At 52.3% G+C, this 16,355-nt stretch overlaps 3 protein-coding genes across 6 annotated transcripts; 1 reads left to right on the top strand and 2 right to left on the bottom strand.

Annotated features, from left to right (window-relative positions):
* Positions 1-1,109: 1,109 nt before the first annotated feature.
* On the bottom strand, positions 1,110-4,818 carry NSUN4 (NOP2/Sun RNA methyltransferase 4). The gene is made up of 6 exons (XM_086617747.1): positions 4,711-4,818; positions 3,560-3,990; positions 3,261-3,415; positions 2,983-3,137; positions 2,159-2,283; positions 1,110-1,383 (listed from the first exon to the last, which is right to left on the bottom strand). The coding sequence occupies exons 1-6, from the start codon at positions 4,816-4,818 to the stop codon at positions 1,110-1,112; spliced, it is 1,248 nt and encodes a 415-aa protein (XP_086473873.1).
* A 1,066-nt stretch (positions 4,819-5,884) lies between these two features.
* UQCRH (ubiquinol-cytochrome c reductase hinge protein) lies at positions 5,885-7,288 on the bottom strand. Of its 4 annotated transcripts, none has more exons than XM_086617565.1 (4): positions 7,198-7,288; positions 7,072-7,101; positions 6,638-6,799; positions 5,885-6,155 (listed from the first exon to the last, which is right to left on the bottom strand). In XM_086617565.1, exons 1-4 carry the CDS (start codon positions 7,237-7,239, stop codon positions 6,123-6,125), a joined length of 267 nt encoding a protein of 88 aa, XP_086473691.1. In that variant the 5' UTR covers positions 7,240-7,288; the 3' UTR covers positions 5,885-6,122. The 4 variants fall into 4 exon arrangements, with proteins under 4 accessions (XP_086473691.1, XP_086473692.1, XP_086473693.1 ...); XM_086617566.1 differs by having other exon boundaries at positions 7,072-7,098; XM_086617567.1 differs by having other exon boundaries at positions 7,072-7,095.
* A 318-nt stretch (positions 7,289-7,606) lies between these two features.
* Positions 7,607-16,179, top strand: LRRC41 (leucine rich repeat containing 41). The gene is given in 11 exon segments (XM_086617756.1): positions 7,607-7,775; positions 7,855-7,941; positions 8,539-8,609; positions 9,406-9,781; positions 9,784-10,572; positions 10,990-11,235; positions 11,836-12,000; positions 12,346-12,444; positions 12,933-13,055; positions 13,978-14,053; positions 15,260-16,179. Coding segments are annotated over 11 exon segments (2,436 nt in total). The 3' UTR covers positions 15,495-16,179.
* The last annotated feature ends 176 nt before the right edge of the window (positions 16,180-16,355 follow it).

Below are 16,355 nucleotides of genomic sequence, written 5' to 3'. Positions count from 1 at the left end.
AGGTTGCAGCGAGGAGGGAAGGAGGAAGGAAAAGCCGTTCCCTGACCCCCCTCCTTGCCACTAAGCACGGATCCCACAAGGAAGCAAGATGCCACGCAGAGGGCAGGACCAGCTGGTTCAAATGATGACAAATCTATGAACGGCACCTTCCTGGGAAGATGGACATGGAGGGGGGTTCACCCTCATTTTCATCTACGCTGCCTCTTGCAGAAGCCGGGTGATGCTGAGAAAAGGGTTACAAAAGCTCAGTAGTATTTTCTTGCTGGCACTGGAGTAACTTCATAGGGATGTAACCATGGGCTGCCCTGTAAGGAATATGGTGGCTATGTCTACTCTCTCCATCACTGTATTTTGCTCACAAAAATAAAAATGTAGCTATTGAGCAACTCTTGTCATAAACTCCAGTAATCCTTCACCGATGACTATGACTTATGAATGCACAGTTATTACTCAAAATCATACCAACACCTTCCCACTGGACATTAAATGGCATCTGGCATGAGAGCGTTCACACCTTCCCCTTCAAGCACAGCTTTCATGTCCATGAGGGATGGCAACAGCCACTGGCCCTTCCACAGCCCCAATCTCTCTCCACCACCAGATCTTGAGCATCCCGAGCACATTTCCAACCTCACAGCAGGGATGTTTTTAGGAACCTCTTATTTCAGGACCTCAGGCTGCTCTTTCTGAAGGTAGGAGATAAGCAGAGACAGATGCAACACAATTATGCAGATAGTGAGACCTGAGACAGAAAGGCTGTGATGCCCAGATGGTGTTTGTTAACCCAAACCTGCTCCTGTAGGATCAAAGCGCTCAGGCAGGAGGGAGGCAGCAGCATCTGCACAGGGCTGTTTACCCCGTCCTGAGACGGATGGATAAATCGCTCCCTCTGATAAGACCCCTCTCTCTTTCCTAGATTAAATACCTCAAACAGATGAATATTCAGGAGATTCCACAGCAGGTCTTTCTCATTTATTCTCTATGTCTGCAGTAAAAAAGCAGACTTCTTTTGAGACTTTTTAAAAGAAAAATAAATATAAAGCAGTTTTGCTTTCCCTGGAAATATGAGGTATTTCCTGACAGCTGGCAGACAGAGTCTGTCGTCCTTTCTACATCCGATGTAATTTGCAGAAATACATAGGTCCGAAGTTGGCTGTGAGGTGCGGCAGAACGAGCTCCCCCAGCCGGCAATCCGAGAAGAAGGAAAAAGTGTCCTGGAAGAGCGTCCGAAAGTGGCTCAAGTCCTCAATGTGGATACTGATGTTAAACTGAGTTTCTGCAATTTCTACCGCTCTCTCAATCACGTACTCGTTCTGCAACGGGGAGAGGGAGCACGTAGAATACACCACCTCTCCTCCCGGCTTGGTAGCGAGGATCCCAGCCCTGCGGGTGAGATGAACACACACCTCGTCACAGGACGAAGAGGACTGGGTGGGACACCAGCATTCCCACCCACCACAACTGGCAAACCAGCATGTGACTCACTCACAGCAGGTGAGAGACAAACCTCCTCAGACTCCACAGGCTCTGCGGTCTGACTGCCACTGCAACTTGAGGACTGGTTTAGACCAGGGCAATATGGGTCAAACAGATACTTAAATTGATCAAGCACTTAACATGGGAGAGACACTGCTGCAGAGCAGCTGGCAGGAGGAATCCTGCACTCACCTCCAAGGGGATGGGGTAAGAGTACGTGGAGGGGACGAGCTCTCGCAGTTCAAGCGCTGTTTCCTTACTGCCCCAGTTCGCAGTCAACCCATCCAGCCTTCTCAGCAAAATGGGGTGACGAAGCACCCCCACATCCTCCCACATGCTGGGAGATGCAGACACTCGGGAATCCCCCCGAGCTGACTGCAGGGACCTGGGAGATCACCACGCAAAGGGACAAAGCTATACCCATCCTGTTGTTTAGACCCTCCTCCCTACCTCCTATGGCTACTGCTGGGGACAGGAAGGACATCTGATCTGACAGAACATTTGCACCTTCTTACACTTACTATGATGTGATGTGTTCAACTATTGCCATTCCAGAAAACTACACATGGTTTCCACATTTCCCAGTTGGGGACACATAAAGTAAGGACAGTTGTCAGCACTGGCCATGGAGAGCTGCTATGGTAACACAAATAGCACCAAAACACAGCATCAGCTCACTCACATCAGCAGCTGCAGCTGCAGCATGGGCAACATCTGACGCTCCTTGGTTCGTCTCCTGTGGAAGATGTTGTTGTCCTCCTCCATGACAGAGTGCCTGTCCGTCGTGCAGGGCACATCCACCAGGACCTGTGGCAGCAGAGGTCCTGCATCGGTCCTGGGCCCAGGTCAAGCTCAGCAAGTCTCCTAGAGCATCCTGCCCCTTGCCCAGCTCCTCCACCCTCGCCACGCAGCGAGCAGCTCCAGGTGCCTTGCCTAGCCAATGCTGCCCGAGCGCAGGCGTGCACCCACACTGAACTGTAACTTGTCTGGCTGCTTTTCCATCTCAGGAACGTGCAAACAGACACCACAGCAGCGGATAACATCACACCCTCATGTGTGTCCTCATTTAACGTTTCTGCTCTGCATGCCCCTCCAGCAGGCGTTACTGCAGCACCTACAGCTCCTGCCACACATGGCCAGAGATCCTGCAGTGATGCCTCCCAGAGTTACAAACCCAGCTCCTGCGGCTGGACATAGCTGAGAAACAAGAATTATCTAATCTTCATGTTTAACCCCTTCCAGGTGATGGATTAGAATAGGATTTTTAAGGGGAATTACACAGGTAAATAAAGGCACAAATCTGGATGCCCATATGCATCAGATCCTGCAGGAAGAGTATAGCAGGAGGAAATATTACTCCATATGCAGTTTAGTCTTCTCTTTTTCTCTGCACTTAAGATTATGGAAATCTATATGATTATGCTGTAGGATAAGCCACTGTGTTCCTCTGAAACAGGAGGAAAGTGAACTCGATGGGTTTATCTTCACAGGTGCCTAATCACTTACCTTGTGGAAAGTGCCACCTTCCAGCTCCTCCCAGTCCCTTCCATCGCAGGACGTGACACTCACAGTTTCCCTGATTTCTTTGGGAATATAGCTATGGAGAATGTGGTACAGCCTCTTTGTCCGGGAAATAGAGATGTCGTTGGCTGCTAGATGCCCTGAGAGGACAAAACAGGCACACTGGAAACATCACTCTTACAAAAACACACCTGATTCTCAGCTCTTGGAACGAGAAACAGCACTTCCAGCCTGGTTTTACATACGGGGACACCTCCACTTACCACAAACCCCAGTCTGCAGCAGAGCCAGAGTCTTGCCACCCGGAGCCGCACACAGGTCGAGGACCAAGTCATCTGGCTGCACATTAAGTGCCAGGACGGGCAGGAGAGAAGCTGCATCCATGAGATAATAGTCAAGGAGTCCCAGAGCATCTGGCCTGGAAATCACCAGTATGTGTAAAAAAAGCAGATACGTGAGGGGAAAAGAAAACAGTAGTTGGAAATGAGGCTGGGGGTGCACAGAAGCAGCGGGTGCTCACACACGTGCAGCCTCCGAGGCTGGCAATGACACGATGTCTCACCGTGCAGGGCGAAAGCGCGTGATGTCACCCCTGGGGAAGGTGTAACACTTGATGTTGGAGCTGATGGAGGCTCGGAGCGGCGATGACATCTCCGCCTGTGTCGTCGTCTCTGCCTGCATCCCTGCCCTGCCCTCGCCAGATCCCTCCTGGGCCCTGCTTTCCCCTCTCCCCGCTTCCTCCGCAGCTGCACCCCACTGCGATCGCTGCGCCTTTTTGGGGGCTTCGGAAACAAAATCGGTGGCGTTCAGCAGCTCCAGCTCTTGGGCAACATGGTCGACGGGAGAGAAGTTGTTGAGGAGGGCACCGTACTTCTGCTCGCAGAGCAGGCCGGCGCGCACGGAGGGCCACAGGTCCTTCAGCTGCAGGCTGTAGTTCACGTCAAAGTGGTGCAGGGCCAGCCGTGTGGACGGGATGCGGGGGGCCGTAGTAGCCTCGTGGGAAAAAAATACCAGAAATGTTAGAAGTCAAAATACCTCGACATCCCAGTGCCTGCTGCAACCTCCTAGTTTTTCTGGGAAAATCCAGCGCCGGGTTCTGTGCTGTTAAGTGTCTCTGAGGCCTGTCTGCAGCCCCAGAAAGTGACAGTGCTCCTGGCACCCCAGGGGCTGGTGGTGCCCTGGGGAGGGTTCAGGACCGGGAACGGCTGAATGGGGCTGGGGGCACGGGGTGGGCGCGCGAGGAGGGGAACGGCTGTGTACAGAGAGGTGTAATGGTGTAACGGGGGTACAATGGGTGAGAGGGTGCTACAGGGTGCAATGAGAAGTGCAAGGGGGTGAAACGAGATGAGAGGGGTGTAATAGCATTGGGGTAAAATGGGGAGGTAGAGTGGGTGCAAAGGGTGCAACGAAGTGTGGAACGGAGAGAAGAGGCAATAAGGAAGGTGGGATGGAGGAGAGGGGAGATAGGGAGGGGTGCAGCAGAGGCATAACCCGAGTGTAGCGGGGAAAAAGGGGACAGAAGGGAGGAGGTAGCAGGGAAACGATCAAAAGAAGGTAAAAGGGGCTGCGGGAGGAGAAACGCGGTGCAAGGTGGTGCAGAAGGGTTAGCGGCGGGAAACGAGGAGGCGCAACGCAGCAGCGGGAGGGAACGGGGGTGCGGGAGGAACGGGCAGCGCAGCCCCCGCGGCGGGGACCCGGCCCGGCGCCGCTCACCCATTTCTCCTTGTGCCGGTGCCGGCGCAGCCCCGGGCCCAGCCCCGGCGGCGGCCCCCGCCGCAGCAGCGCGGCCGCCGCCCGCCCGCCGCCGCCCAGCGCCGCCATCGCCCGCGCTCCGCCGCGGCGCCTTCCGGGGCGGGACCGGCACCGGCGCCGCGCTGCCGCCCGCCCGTCCCCCTACGGGCCGCGTCCCGCCCCTCCCCGGGAGGATTACGCCGCGTGGGGTGCCCGGGAGCGGGGCCGAGGGCGCGGTGCAAGGCGGGGAGGAGCCGGGTTTGGGCATCAGCTGCTGGGAGGATCCAGCACCACGACGGGCTTTGCGGCGGGAGAAACGCGGAGCTGGACCGCGCCCCCAGCCCCGCACCTTCTTTCCAGACCCTGTGCTACAAAATCCCCAGAACGCCTCGTGTTAACATGCTACACTTACCCCGATAGAGCTCCATTCCGATCGACGAGGGATTCAACTTGAGATTCACCAGTAAAACGATTACGGGCTGCTACACTGATAAAGAACGGCCAAACGCAAAAGGCGTGGCCTTTTCAGTGGCTTTTCACCATGAAGAATAGCTGAGAAAGGATTTGCTGCCCTGTGAAACATCAGTTTTCCTGCTACAAAACATCCTACTCAGAAGGAAAACAGGCAGAGCATGAACTTGACCCTCCCGCAGGGCAGTCCAGGTCAGAAGGGGCTGGTGACTCACCCAAGGGCTGTGGTTCGTGGTCTGCTCAAGGTTTGAGCAGGTGGAACCACCACCATGCCCATCTGCAGCCCGACAGTCAGTTGCTCTGGGCAAGAACACAAAGCCAACCACAGCCAGGAGGCTCTTCCAAGCCACTGGCAGCAGTAGGTGACAGCGAGGGACAGTTAACAGTTTTCTCCCAAAGCAGAGAAACTTCCCTCCTAGAAAATGGGTACCTCCCTTTAGTTTAACTTAGGTAGAACTCACTGTGTGAATGATACTGTCTTGTGGGGCTTGGAAATAATCTTTGTGGCTCCAACAAATTCCTCCGAGGGTTCGAGCTCCAGCCGTTGTGCATCACAGCTGTGCAAAAAGGACATTCCCACAAGTGAGGAAAAAGTCTACCCCACCACAAACTGGGCTCTGACCCCAACTCATTTCACCTTAACCCAGTACAACTCAGAAGCACAAAAACTAGGAAATAAACAAAGGGTATTTCCATGGGAACTATGAATGTTTAATATGGAAAATTACAGAACATCAACACGGTTTTTGCATGGCTGCACATCTTCCACAAGGACAGAGGCAGTGACACACTGACGCTCAGCTGCTGCCTGGAAGCCGTTTCATTTTTACTTGGCATGGAGAATGAACGGGCAGGAAGCAGTACTGCGGATCCAGGAACCGCCAACACGCACTGTGGAAGCAGATGGACGATTACTCCTGCCTTCACTTCAGGTTCTTAAAGAGTTTGTGAGCAACCTGAAAAGATGAGACAAAGCACTCAGTAATTCAGAGTTTACGGCTGGAAATCAGCAGAATGTTACCACCCACCTCTTGGTTTTCTGGGCCATTAATGCACATGGCCCCACAGACCTTGGCTCTTCCCATTGTTTTGCAGCAAGTCATTCAGGAAAACTAACAAGCTGAGATTTCTTACAAAATTTCACCTCAGGTTAAAAAGATTTAGCCTTAAAATGGCAAACGCAACACTGAAATAGCAGAGTGCCATTTGCAGGGCAGAAACAATGCGTTTGACTTATTCCAGTGTTTAATAACCTACCAAATCCCAGCCGGAACTGTTGCAATAAGGAGGAACCAAACACTTAAAAAGCATTAAGGCTCACAGTTCTTCAGAGCTTACTGTGACTGAGCAGCTACCATGTCTCTCACTTGAACTGCCTGCACTCTCAGCTAACGGCAGCTCTGCTCCCAGCACCAGCAGGGACATTGCATCCACTTACACAGTGGTCCCTGGCATGCAGGAAGTCAAAAAGCTCCTCTGTGCACTGCTCTTCTGTCTGGGACCTGGAGGACACCCGCGCATCGCACAGCTCCAGCCGCTCCCGCGCCTTCACGCATTTCTCCGTCTGCTCGCAGTGCTCCCGGACCGTGGTTAGAGGATCCTGCAGACACGGGGCTGCTGTGAGAACAGGGAGGCCCCGAACGCCGCTTTCCCCCGAGACCCGTTGCTTTAAGGGGGAGCCGCACATCCCCACCGAACCCGGAGCCAGGCGCCTCCCCGCCGAGCGCCGGATCGCCAGCACAGCGCGGCCATGACCGCCTGTCAGCGCTTAACGGTACCGGGTCTCTTTCGCTGGGAGCAAGGAGCCACCGCAGAGCTGCGGGTCTGCCCCGCCGCCGCCTGCCGGCTCCCCGGCCCCGCTCCCGCTCTTACCACCAGCTCTTCCTCCTCCTCCTCCTCCTCCTCCTGGGGGGAAAAAAAGAAGAAAGCACAGCCGTTACCGCCCGCCCGCGTCCCGTGGGGTCCGGCGCGGGCCCCGCCCGGTCCGGCCTCGCTCACCTCGGGCTCCCCGGCGTGAACGACGGTATCGCGCAGCCCCATCGCTCCGCTCTCGCCGCCCAGAAGGACTCGCCAGGGTCAGCCGCCGGAAGTGCCGCCACCCGCCCAGGAAGCGGAAGCGGGGCCGCAGCGCGCCGGGACCGTCCGCAGAGGTGGTGCTTCGGCCCAGGGCGCTTCCCTTCCAAACATGGCAGCCGGCGGCGGCTGCGCATGTCGCCGTCTCGAGATGCCTACCGCCTCGAGATGCCTACTGCGTAGTTCCTGGTCTTCTTTTGGCCCTTTTTCCTGGGGATCGCAAGCTTGGAGCTGACTCGGCCTCGCTGCTGCCGCCGGCCTGCCCGGCCCGGTTTGGGCAGGGGGCGCCGCTTGACCTCCCCAACATGGCCGCCCGCTCCCTCCTCCTCCCAAGATGGCGGAAGCGGCGGCGCGCGGGAGGGAGGGGTACGTCCCTTCCCGAGATGGCAGCGGCGTCGTGGCGCTGAGCGGGGCGATGGCGGCGGAGGAGCCGCGCAGCCTGTTCGCGCTGAGCGCGGCGGCAGTGAGCCGCAGCATGGGGGCCCTGGAGCGGGACGTCTGGGGTAAGGCGCAGGTGGGGCGCGGCGGCGGGGTGTGGGGCCCTCCCGCATCCTGCCGCCATCTCCCTCTGGCTCTCCGCAGCGCTTCCCGGGCACCTCCTGCGGGGGCTCCTGCCGCTTCTCACCGTCTTCCGCCTCGAGCGGGCCGAGGGCGCCGCGCGGAGAGCAGGTGACACCGGCGGGGACGGCGGCAAACCCTCGGGGTACCCTCGGGCGGGAGGGACGAGCCCCCCAAACTGATGGGGTGGATGGGGTGGGCAGACCCCCTCGCACACTGCGGGGATGCCCCCGACCCGGAGAGGTGAGTCTGGCACGGGAGGGACCCCCAGCTGGAAAGGGGAACCCGCGCTGGAGGGACGAACCCCTCCAGGCTGGAAACGGGAGCCTCTTTTTAGGGGGGACACCTCCCCCCCCCCCAACCCCCGGAGAACAGTCCCTGCCGTCGGCCGTGGCCTGGCCACCTCCCTGCATCCAAAAAACCTTGAGCCCCATCTCATACTCAGGCCGGGTTCACCCAGCGGCGTGGGCCCGTCTGTATCTCTGCTCCTTTCAAGGACCAACAATATCAGCCATTTTTTAACTCGTGCCCCTTAAAAGGCAAGGGTCTTACTCGCGCCACAAAGCACCGTCCTTTTGCTGCAGACGGCTGGGTCTGCGCCCCCGAGAGCTGCCCCTCGCCTGCCCGGCACCGCTGGGAGCTCTGGGGCGGGATGCTCAGACGGGGAGCGCAGGCGAAAGCACCCAGCTGATAATTTGTCTTTCCCAGGCCTCTCGACGCAGCCCATCTGGCGCCAGCTGTGGGACGACGTGATGAAAACCAGGCCGCCCAACTCGGAGGTGAGGAACCGCTGCCGGTGGGAGAAGGGGCGTGGTGCAGGGGCCTCATTTCTGCCATCATCCGTGAGGTTTCTGTTTCTAAGCCTGCCGGTGCTGCTCCAAGTGATTGCTGGCACTTGTCTGTAAGCGTTCGTAGAGCTCCGGACCAAGGCATGACCCTGGTAATACAAACATTTTGGGAAATGGGGTTCACAAAAGGAACTGTAGTGCGTAGCCACACCCTTCATCTCACAGCAGTGAGTTTGTTGAAAGAATAAGTGCTGTCTTTAGAGATGTAATTCTCAGGGAGATAGGATAAAAACAGTATCTTACATCATGCTTACACCTACACTGGCAAAAAAAATTGTGCTGATGTCTTAGCACTAGAAAAATACTTGCAGAAGACAGTGAGTTTGGAAGAATGGTTTTCCGTAGGAAAACTGAAGCAGCTCCGTTGATTCAGCATCGCAAAAGAATTTTTAACAGACAACTTAATCACAGCCTATAAATAGACGCTCAGGAAGAAAATTCCTGATGATGTGGTTTTTTGTAAGGAAAACTATGGCTTAGCTTCAAACTACTGAATATGTTTAAATTAGGCTAGAAGCAGGATGAAGAGAGAGTGATGGGAATAACTCAGTTTTTTAACAGATACGCTGAGGAAGGATGTTGAGAACTAGAAAAGGTAATCTCAGGTGTGCCAGCAATAGGGTTTTTTGGACACCATATTTAGGTTAGCAGCAATAATTTAACTTCTAAAGAACGAGAAAGATTGTGGCTGACTTTTTGTTAATAGAGCTCTGTTGTTTAATTGCAGAATATAACCTGTTGGAGGAAGAAGTTCTTTGAAACGTTCTTCTCAAACGTTCTTCATGGTGTCTTGGATGTTTCCTCTGACTGGCGTCTCAACGACCATCACTTTTCGCCACTGCTGCACAGCTCCCCGCACGTTTCCCAGCTTACCCTCTGCAACATGCTGCAGGGCGCGGTGGAGCTCGCTGCTGAGCACAATCAGAAAGTACTTGAAAACCTGGCTGGCTCCCTGCGGATCCTGAAGTTCCAGCACCTCCTCTCCTCCGACCAGTCCATCAGGCGTTCCTTGGTTTTACTGCTTCACCGACTGATTCACCACGGCTCTGTCAGTCAAGTGTCCATGTATTCCTGGCCTGTTCCTGACACGGTTCTTCTTGTACTCATTTGAGCATGAGTGCTGGGTTTTGGCGCTCAGGAAATGCCCTCGCATATCACAGCAGCCCATGTGGCCTTTGCAGAGAGGAGGACAAAGCCCAAAGCCAGGAGTCAGCACAAGTGCCAGCAGAGAGGGGCCGTTATGATGAGAGGGACTGGAGTGATGGTGAGAACCAGAAGGGATCCTCCAGGGCCCTGGAGGAGGCTGATGTGGAGATGAATGGAAATGGGGCTGACGCTCACCTGAACTCTGTCCTCTCCGGACCAAGAAGTCCTCCTCTGCGAAACCAAGCGTGCAGTGAGGCAAGCAGCAAGGTGCCCTGTGATCACACCAGTGTTCAGGGAGGATCTTCTCCTCGTTGTGCCTCAGACCAGCTGTCCTGTCACCCCATCATTCAAAAGACACGCAGACGGCCGAAATCTGCAGTGGGGAAGAAGCGTCGCTGCCTCAGACGAAGCAGGGGACCATATGCTGACCCAGAAGACCTCTATGATTTTGTTTTTACTGTTGCTAGGGAGGATAATTCAGGGTTGCTCGACAAAAACAGCACCACAGAGGGAGAAAACACTGAGAACTGGACTAGTTCCTCCCCAGGATCTCCGTGCACTGGCCATGCTGGCTGTAAGAAAAGAGGAGGATTTCCTGGGACCTTTTCTCTGAAAGCTGCTCACCGCTTCCGAAGTGTGTCCACGCTGGAATTGTTCTCCATTCCTTTGACTGGGGAGACATGTCGTACTCTGAGTAACCTGCTGAGCTCCTGGGTGTCTTTAGAAAACTTGGTTCTGTCTTACAACGGTTAGTGGTGTGAACAGGTCGCTTCCTTCCAGCCTTGGTCTAATGGTCCAACTTACTGCTCAGGTTTACCCTGATTTTATTTTTGCTGGAATGGGCACCATAACAGTATTGGTACCTGATCTTGAGAATGGCATTGGTAGAGATGTTTAATGAGTGTGAGGACTTGAAGGAGAGAATGGGGCCCTTCTGCCCCAGAACAGCCCCAGCCTTGTGCTTAAACGCCATCCAGAGAGGGTGAAGGGAACAGCCAGATCTCCATCTCCCACCTACACAGTCTAGCTTAAGAACGTGTGGATAAAGCAGTCCGTGAGTTTAGCCTTGGACTTAGGTTGCTTGCCCAGTGGTGTAGCTGCAGCTGCCTTTCGTTGGTGTCTGTACAAGCACAGCTAACACCTTTCTGTACAAATGCTGTTCCAGGCCTGGGTGCTAACATCTTCTGCATCCTCTCTGGGCTCCGGGCCCTCTCCCGCCACTCGGACTGCAACCTCCGCGTGGTGCGCGTGAGCGACATCTTCTCCCACATGCCCTGCATGGAGCTTGTTCGCTGCATCCTGAGCGCCTTTCCCCAGCTCCGCACGCTCTCAGTCAGCTTTGACCTCAAAAACCAGCTGGAGGGGAACAGGCCAGAAGGGAGTCCAAGCTGCAGTGAGGCAGAAATCCCAGGTAGGAGACAGATTCTGAGCAATGACCAGGATGTGGCAAGCACATAGAGTATTAAAAGCTTGACCGGAGATTTGAACTCTGCACTGTTACAGTGGTGTGTAATTAAGCAATTGCAGCTTCACCTTTCTGATTGAGATGCTGCTGTGGTCCGGCATTTCCAGTCTGTGACATGCTCTGTGGAGCCTGAGTCTTGGACAAAGCATTTTGTGGCTGTAGGCCGGCCTGCTGCAACACCAGCTTTGTACAGAGTGAGTTGTAAGTTGTAACCTGCTAGCAGTGGCTGTCCACGCAGCCCACAGGGAGCGTATTCCACCAGATCTGTACGTTGGTTGGGAGCTTCTGCTCTGTCCGTCCTCCACACAGGAGAAATCGGTGGCCCTGTGGTTTGGCAGGAGCCCTGAAACAAGCCTGAAGTGATTGACATTGCTGTAGGTCTGAGTTGCCACAGAGCTCTGTGCGGCAGGGCGCATCGCAAAGGCGCTTTCTGCCAACCCAAACGGTAGTTGTGTCGGGCACACGGACTTGCTCGCTCTAGGACCAGCTACGCTGAAGACGGGCACTCCAGACCAAGCTCTTTCATTGTTGTTTTTCTTCCCTTAGAGAGCTGCCTGGAGCAGCTGGAGATCCGATTCCCCAGGGAACCTCTGCACGTCGCATTCCTGCTGCCAGTGCTTAAAGCGTCGAAGTCCCTCCAGCAGTTGTCCCTTGACAGTGCCACGCTGCCCTGTTCTGAGGAGCTTGGGCTCCTTTTGGAGGTGCTCAGAGGTACTCTGCTAACTTGCAGGTAGCATGACTGTGACACACACAGTAGCTTTCTTGCTGTGATCTTCCATTCTTTAGCATGAAGCCAGCTTGGGTGGGTCCATTTCTTCAGTGTGGACATCCTTGAAGTCTCCTGAGAAAAAGAAATGGGTGTCAGCCATCCCGCTTTCTGCGCTGAGCATGTGAACGGTCCTGCACAGCAGGATGGTTACTTTTTAATTACCCACAATCCAGCACAAATGATCAACAGTCCAACTCAGTTTCTGGGCATTAGCTGGTAGTTGGGTCACGGTCTTTTTATCCCAGGGACGGTACAGTACTTTACCTGAGAACTTGTTTTGCTTTTAGAGTGTAATCCGAATTTGAAGAAACTGAGCTTTCATGATGTGAACCTGGCTGAGCACCAGAAAGAAGTTCTGCTCTTGCTTCAGGATCCTGTCCTGCAAGGTACAGCAAACTCCTGGGTGATGTTGCTTGAAAAGGTGCTGCAAATGGCTGCTTTTGGCTGGCTGACATTTAAGAGGTGATCTTCCGATGTGTAAGGTTTAGCCAAACGTCACTGTCCCTGGAGCAGATCCGAAGCTGTTGGCAGAGTGGGAACATGTCTGGTTCTTTGTGCCAGCAGGGCAGAGAGAGGAGCAGCTGCAAAGCTGGTGTGTGCTGCCAAGAAGAGTCCATAGCCTTGGTTATAAACCAAAGATTTTTAACCTGCAGAGCGCATTAGCCTTTAACTGGGTCAGCTGGCAAAGCCACTTCCCTGGGTGTGATCTCTGCTCTCTTCCTGTGGCAGAGCAGCGGTGCTGTTGTATGCCATGCGCTGCTGGGGAAGCTTTGTTCTTGCATATGGATTATGGAGCTGTCTGCAGGATGTAATTACGGAATAATGAAATGCACAGGGAGTACTAACGTGTACTCTCAATCCATTTCTTCTGTAGAAATCACGTTTTCCTTCTGCCGGCTGTTTGAAAGCTCTACTACTGAGTTTTTGTCGGAGATAATCAATACAGTGAAAAGAAATTCATCTTTAAAGAGCCTCAAACTGCCTGGGAATCGCCTTGGTGCGTACTGTGAATGTTCCTATGGGGCCTTGACCTTAGACCAGCTCTCTCGGAGATAAATTCTGGGTTGGAGTTAGGACCATTGCTAGCTGGTGATCTCCATGCTGAACTTAGCAGATGCGTGAACAGAGTGGATTTAGCTCACAAAATTTATTTTTTTTTAAAGGCGGAATTTCAGTTGTGTTCAGCAATGTACCAAGAGCCCAGGTGCTGCACAAACATTACGGTTGCTTTTCTCTGCAGAAAAAATAAGTAGCAGCAGGACTCCAGATTTGACTGAACACTGATCTGCTTCAGACTCTTTAACAAGAACAGATCCTGCAGCAGATGCACTGCCTCTCATCCAGAGGCAAAGATTTTATCCAAGTTTGGGGATTTTGTGCCTTAAAAGCTGTTGGCAGCCACTGGAGGGATGGGTATAAGTAAAGGAAGGGTTTGTGTCAAAGAAATGGAACTGAATTTAGAGAAATGATAGGCTTTTTGGATCACAGGCCAAGTAGAAATGTTTGAGAAATTAATTTCAGGTAAATCCAGAACATTGTTTTCTGGTCTTTTAATGAAATGAAATGGGAAAGCTTGGGACCATCTGAAATACACCTAATTTCTGAGGTTTGAGTTTAACCCTGTGCTATTGGCTATTTTTAAAACAGCTGCCTCCTGACTTCTCAAATGAAACCAGGATTTTTCTAGTGAAACAAACCGTCCTCTCAGCAAATGTTTTCATTGTGTTGAACAGTTTGCTCAGCGGGGTGAATTCGCTTTAGGCCACTGAGGGGGGACAAACTGAGGGTGCAGAGATGAGCCCTTTGTGCTGCATGCATGTGCTTACAGCCTCCTTTATGCACTATTATCCCAGCCCTGTAGCCATTTAAATAAGACAGTTCCCAGTTTGCATCTAACACCTGCATTTCTCCCCTCTTAGGGAATCACAGGCTGGTTGCCCTGGCAGACATTTTCTCTGAAGATTCCTCCTCTTCTCTTTGCCAGCTGGATGTCAGGTATTCTGCTGCTCTGAACACACTAAATTTCTTGTTTGGGGAGGGCCAGAGCTGAACTGAGCTCAGACAGCAGAAGCCTGAGCATAGTTTTGTTCCTTCCTCGAGGGAATGTGCACCCAAGATAAGCTTAGAGAAATGCTGCAATGGGCACATACAACCTCGGGGATCTCCAGCATCTCTGAGGCACCACACTGTCCCTTTTATGAATGAGTCAAGCTCTGTCTTAAAAGCAGCTTTGGTTTGCTGCTCCCTTGGGAGGCTGCTGCAAGCCCATCCTGCACTGTAGGTTAGAACTAACATCCCTATGCACGTTTATTATTAGGCATCAGCGTGAATAGCTCTGTTCCCACTACCCTGGAGTAGGGAGAGAGTGCTGTCATTGCCCCTGTCAGATCCAGTGAGTGCCTCTGCATTCCTTTCATCAACTTTAGTCTTCAACCTGAACTGCTGCTCTCTTTCTGAGCCTGAGTGGTTATAAAGATAGGCAGGAACCTTCATGAAGCATGTGCAGCGTTTCTGCAGTACTAATGATGTTTTTTGCTTGATGCTTTTTTTCTTCCCCCTTCTTTACATCCTAATGGCTCAGGTTGCTGAGAGTACACAGGCTTGACAATTAAATATTTAACCATAGCCACTCCTTCAGCAGCCTTGAATCCCAATTGTTACTGTGCCTCTCACATTAAGTCCAGCATGCAACTTTGTATTTATTTACAGATCTATGCAAGGGAAATTACCTTTTAATCTCCTAGAAACACCAGGACCTGACACATGATCTCCATATGTTTTCAGAAGAGAGAGATACATTTATCACTTGCTTCTGAGGCTTGGATTGGGACCTGTAGGTTGGGCCAGGCCCCTTGGTCCAGGCAGTTGTCAGCTGCTATGAGACTGAGGTGCTCCTGGCACTGCTTAGCCAGCAGCTTGAGTCTAGCAATGTTTTAAGGCCACAGCTAGGCCTACTTAAGTCAGTGGTTACCACCTTAGTTTTAAAAAGCTTCCAGCCCTTCATAGTACTGTGCTTCCGTTTTGTTTTTCATCAAAACCAACAGACCGTTCACACTTTCTATTGCTGAAGAAAGTTGTACTTTGCACTGGAACATCCTCAAGTACCTGCATGGGCAGTTAGTAGAAGGAAGAGGGATTTAAACTGCTCAAATTATAGCCTAGATTCTTCATGACTTTTTTTTCCTTTCTTTCCCTGGAAAGCTCAAATTGCATCAAACCTGATGGGCTCCTGGAGTTCACAAAGAAGCTGGAAGGCCACATCCAGCAGGGAGGGGGACGGATTCAATTCACGCACCTCCGCCTCTTCCAGAATTGGTTGGACCAGGATGCTGAAACAGCTCAAGAAGCACTTCGTCGTCTCAGAGCTGTGTGCAGTGTGGTCAACGACTCATGGGACTCCTCCCAGGCCTTTGCTGACTACATCAGTGTCATGTGATGGACACAGGAGCAGGAGAGAAAACCGATCAGCTTGAACCTAAGCAGTTAGGTCCTTGGCCAGTAAGAGTTATTTCATAGCACAGGTGGGTTTTCTTCCCATGGTTCAAAGCAGGGTACAATTGTTCTTGTCACTTTTCTATTCATTTGAAGAATGGGTACCCATCATGAAGTGACACACAAGACATTGTGGGTCAACAGCTGTATTTCCAGGTGATCTAACTCTACCACTTCTCAGTTTTAATATTCTAAGTGGCACAGATATCACATGAGCTTCTGTGATTTCCTGCAGACCTCTGGACAAGCAGCTACTTATTTCACTGGGTGTTGTTAAAATTTCATGTTATTTCAGTCATATCTCATCAGTAACTATCTCCATCATTGAAGAGACTCAAAAGCCATCTGTTTGTGGTCCTTGGCAACCAGCTGTAGGTTAGCTGGCTTTTTGAGCAGGGGTATTGGACAATATGACCTTGAGGTCCCTTCCAACTTCAGCCATTCTGTGATCTGTGAAATAACTCCTCCCTCCACTTAAAAGGGGTAGAAAACAAGCTAAAAAAGCTCCCAGCCTTGAGCTTTTACATTTGGAAAATTTTACTTCATACAAAAAAAATTCTTTATGTACCAAGTAGTCTGCTGTTTATTTGCAATCATGTTGCCCCTCTCCAATGTCTGCAGTCATTTTACAGAGGTTTTGAATAGTTTGTTCTTTTGTAACATTTTTATAATAAAAATGTAATTAAGACCCATAATGTTATCACAGCGTGAATTTTATTACTGGCTTGTAATGTGATCTAATTAAAACACTCTGCTAGATCAGGGGATCCTGCCCGTAACAAAGCGAGTGGTTTTCGAAATGGAG

The sequence above is a fragment of the Tauraco erythrolophus genome, chromosome 10 (genome assembly GCF_009769465.1).
Source record: "Tauraco erythrolophus isolate bTauEry1 chromosome 10, bTauEry1.pri, whole genome shotgun sequence".
Classification (NCBI taxonomy): domain Eukaryota; kingdom Metazoa; phylum Chordata; class Aves; order Musophagiformes; family Musophagidae; genus Tauraco; species Tauraco erythrolophus.
The sequence above is the reverse complement of the archived record's forward strand: the minus strand, read 5'-3'. Positions and strand labels throughout refer to the sequence as shown.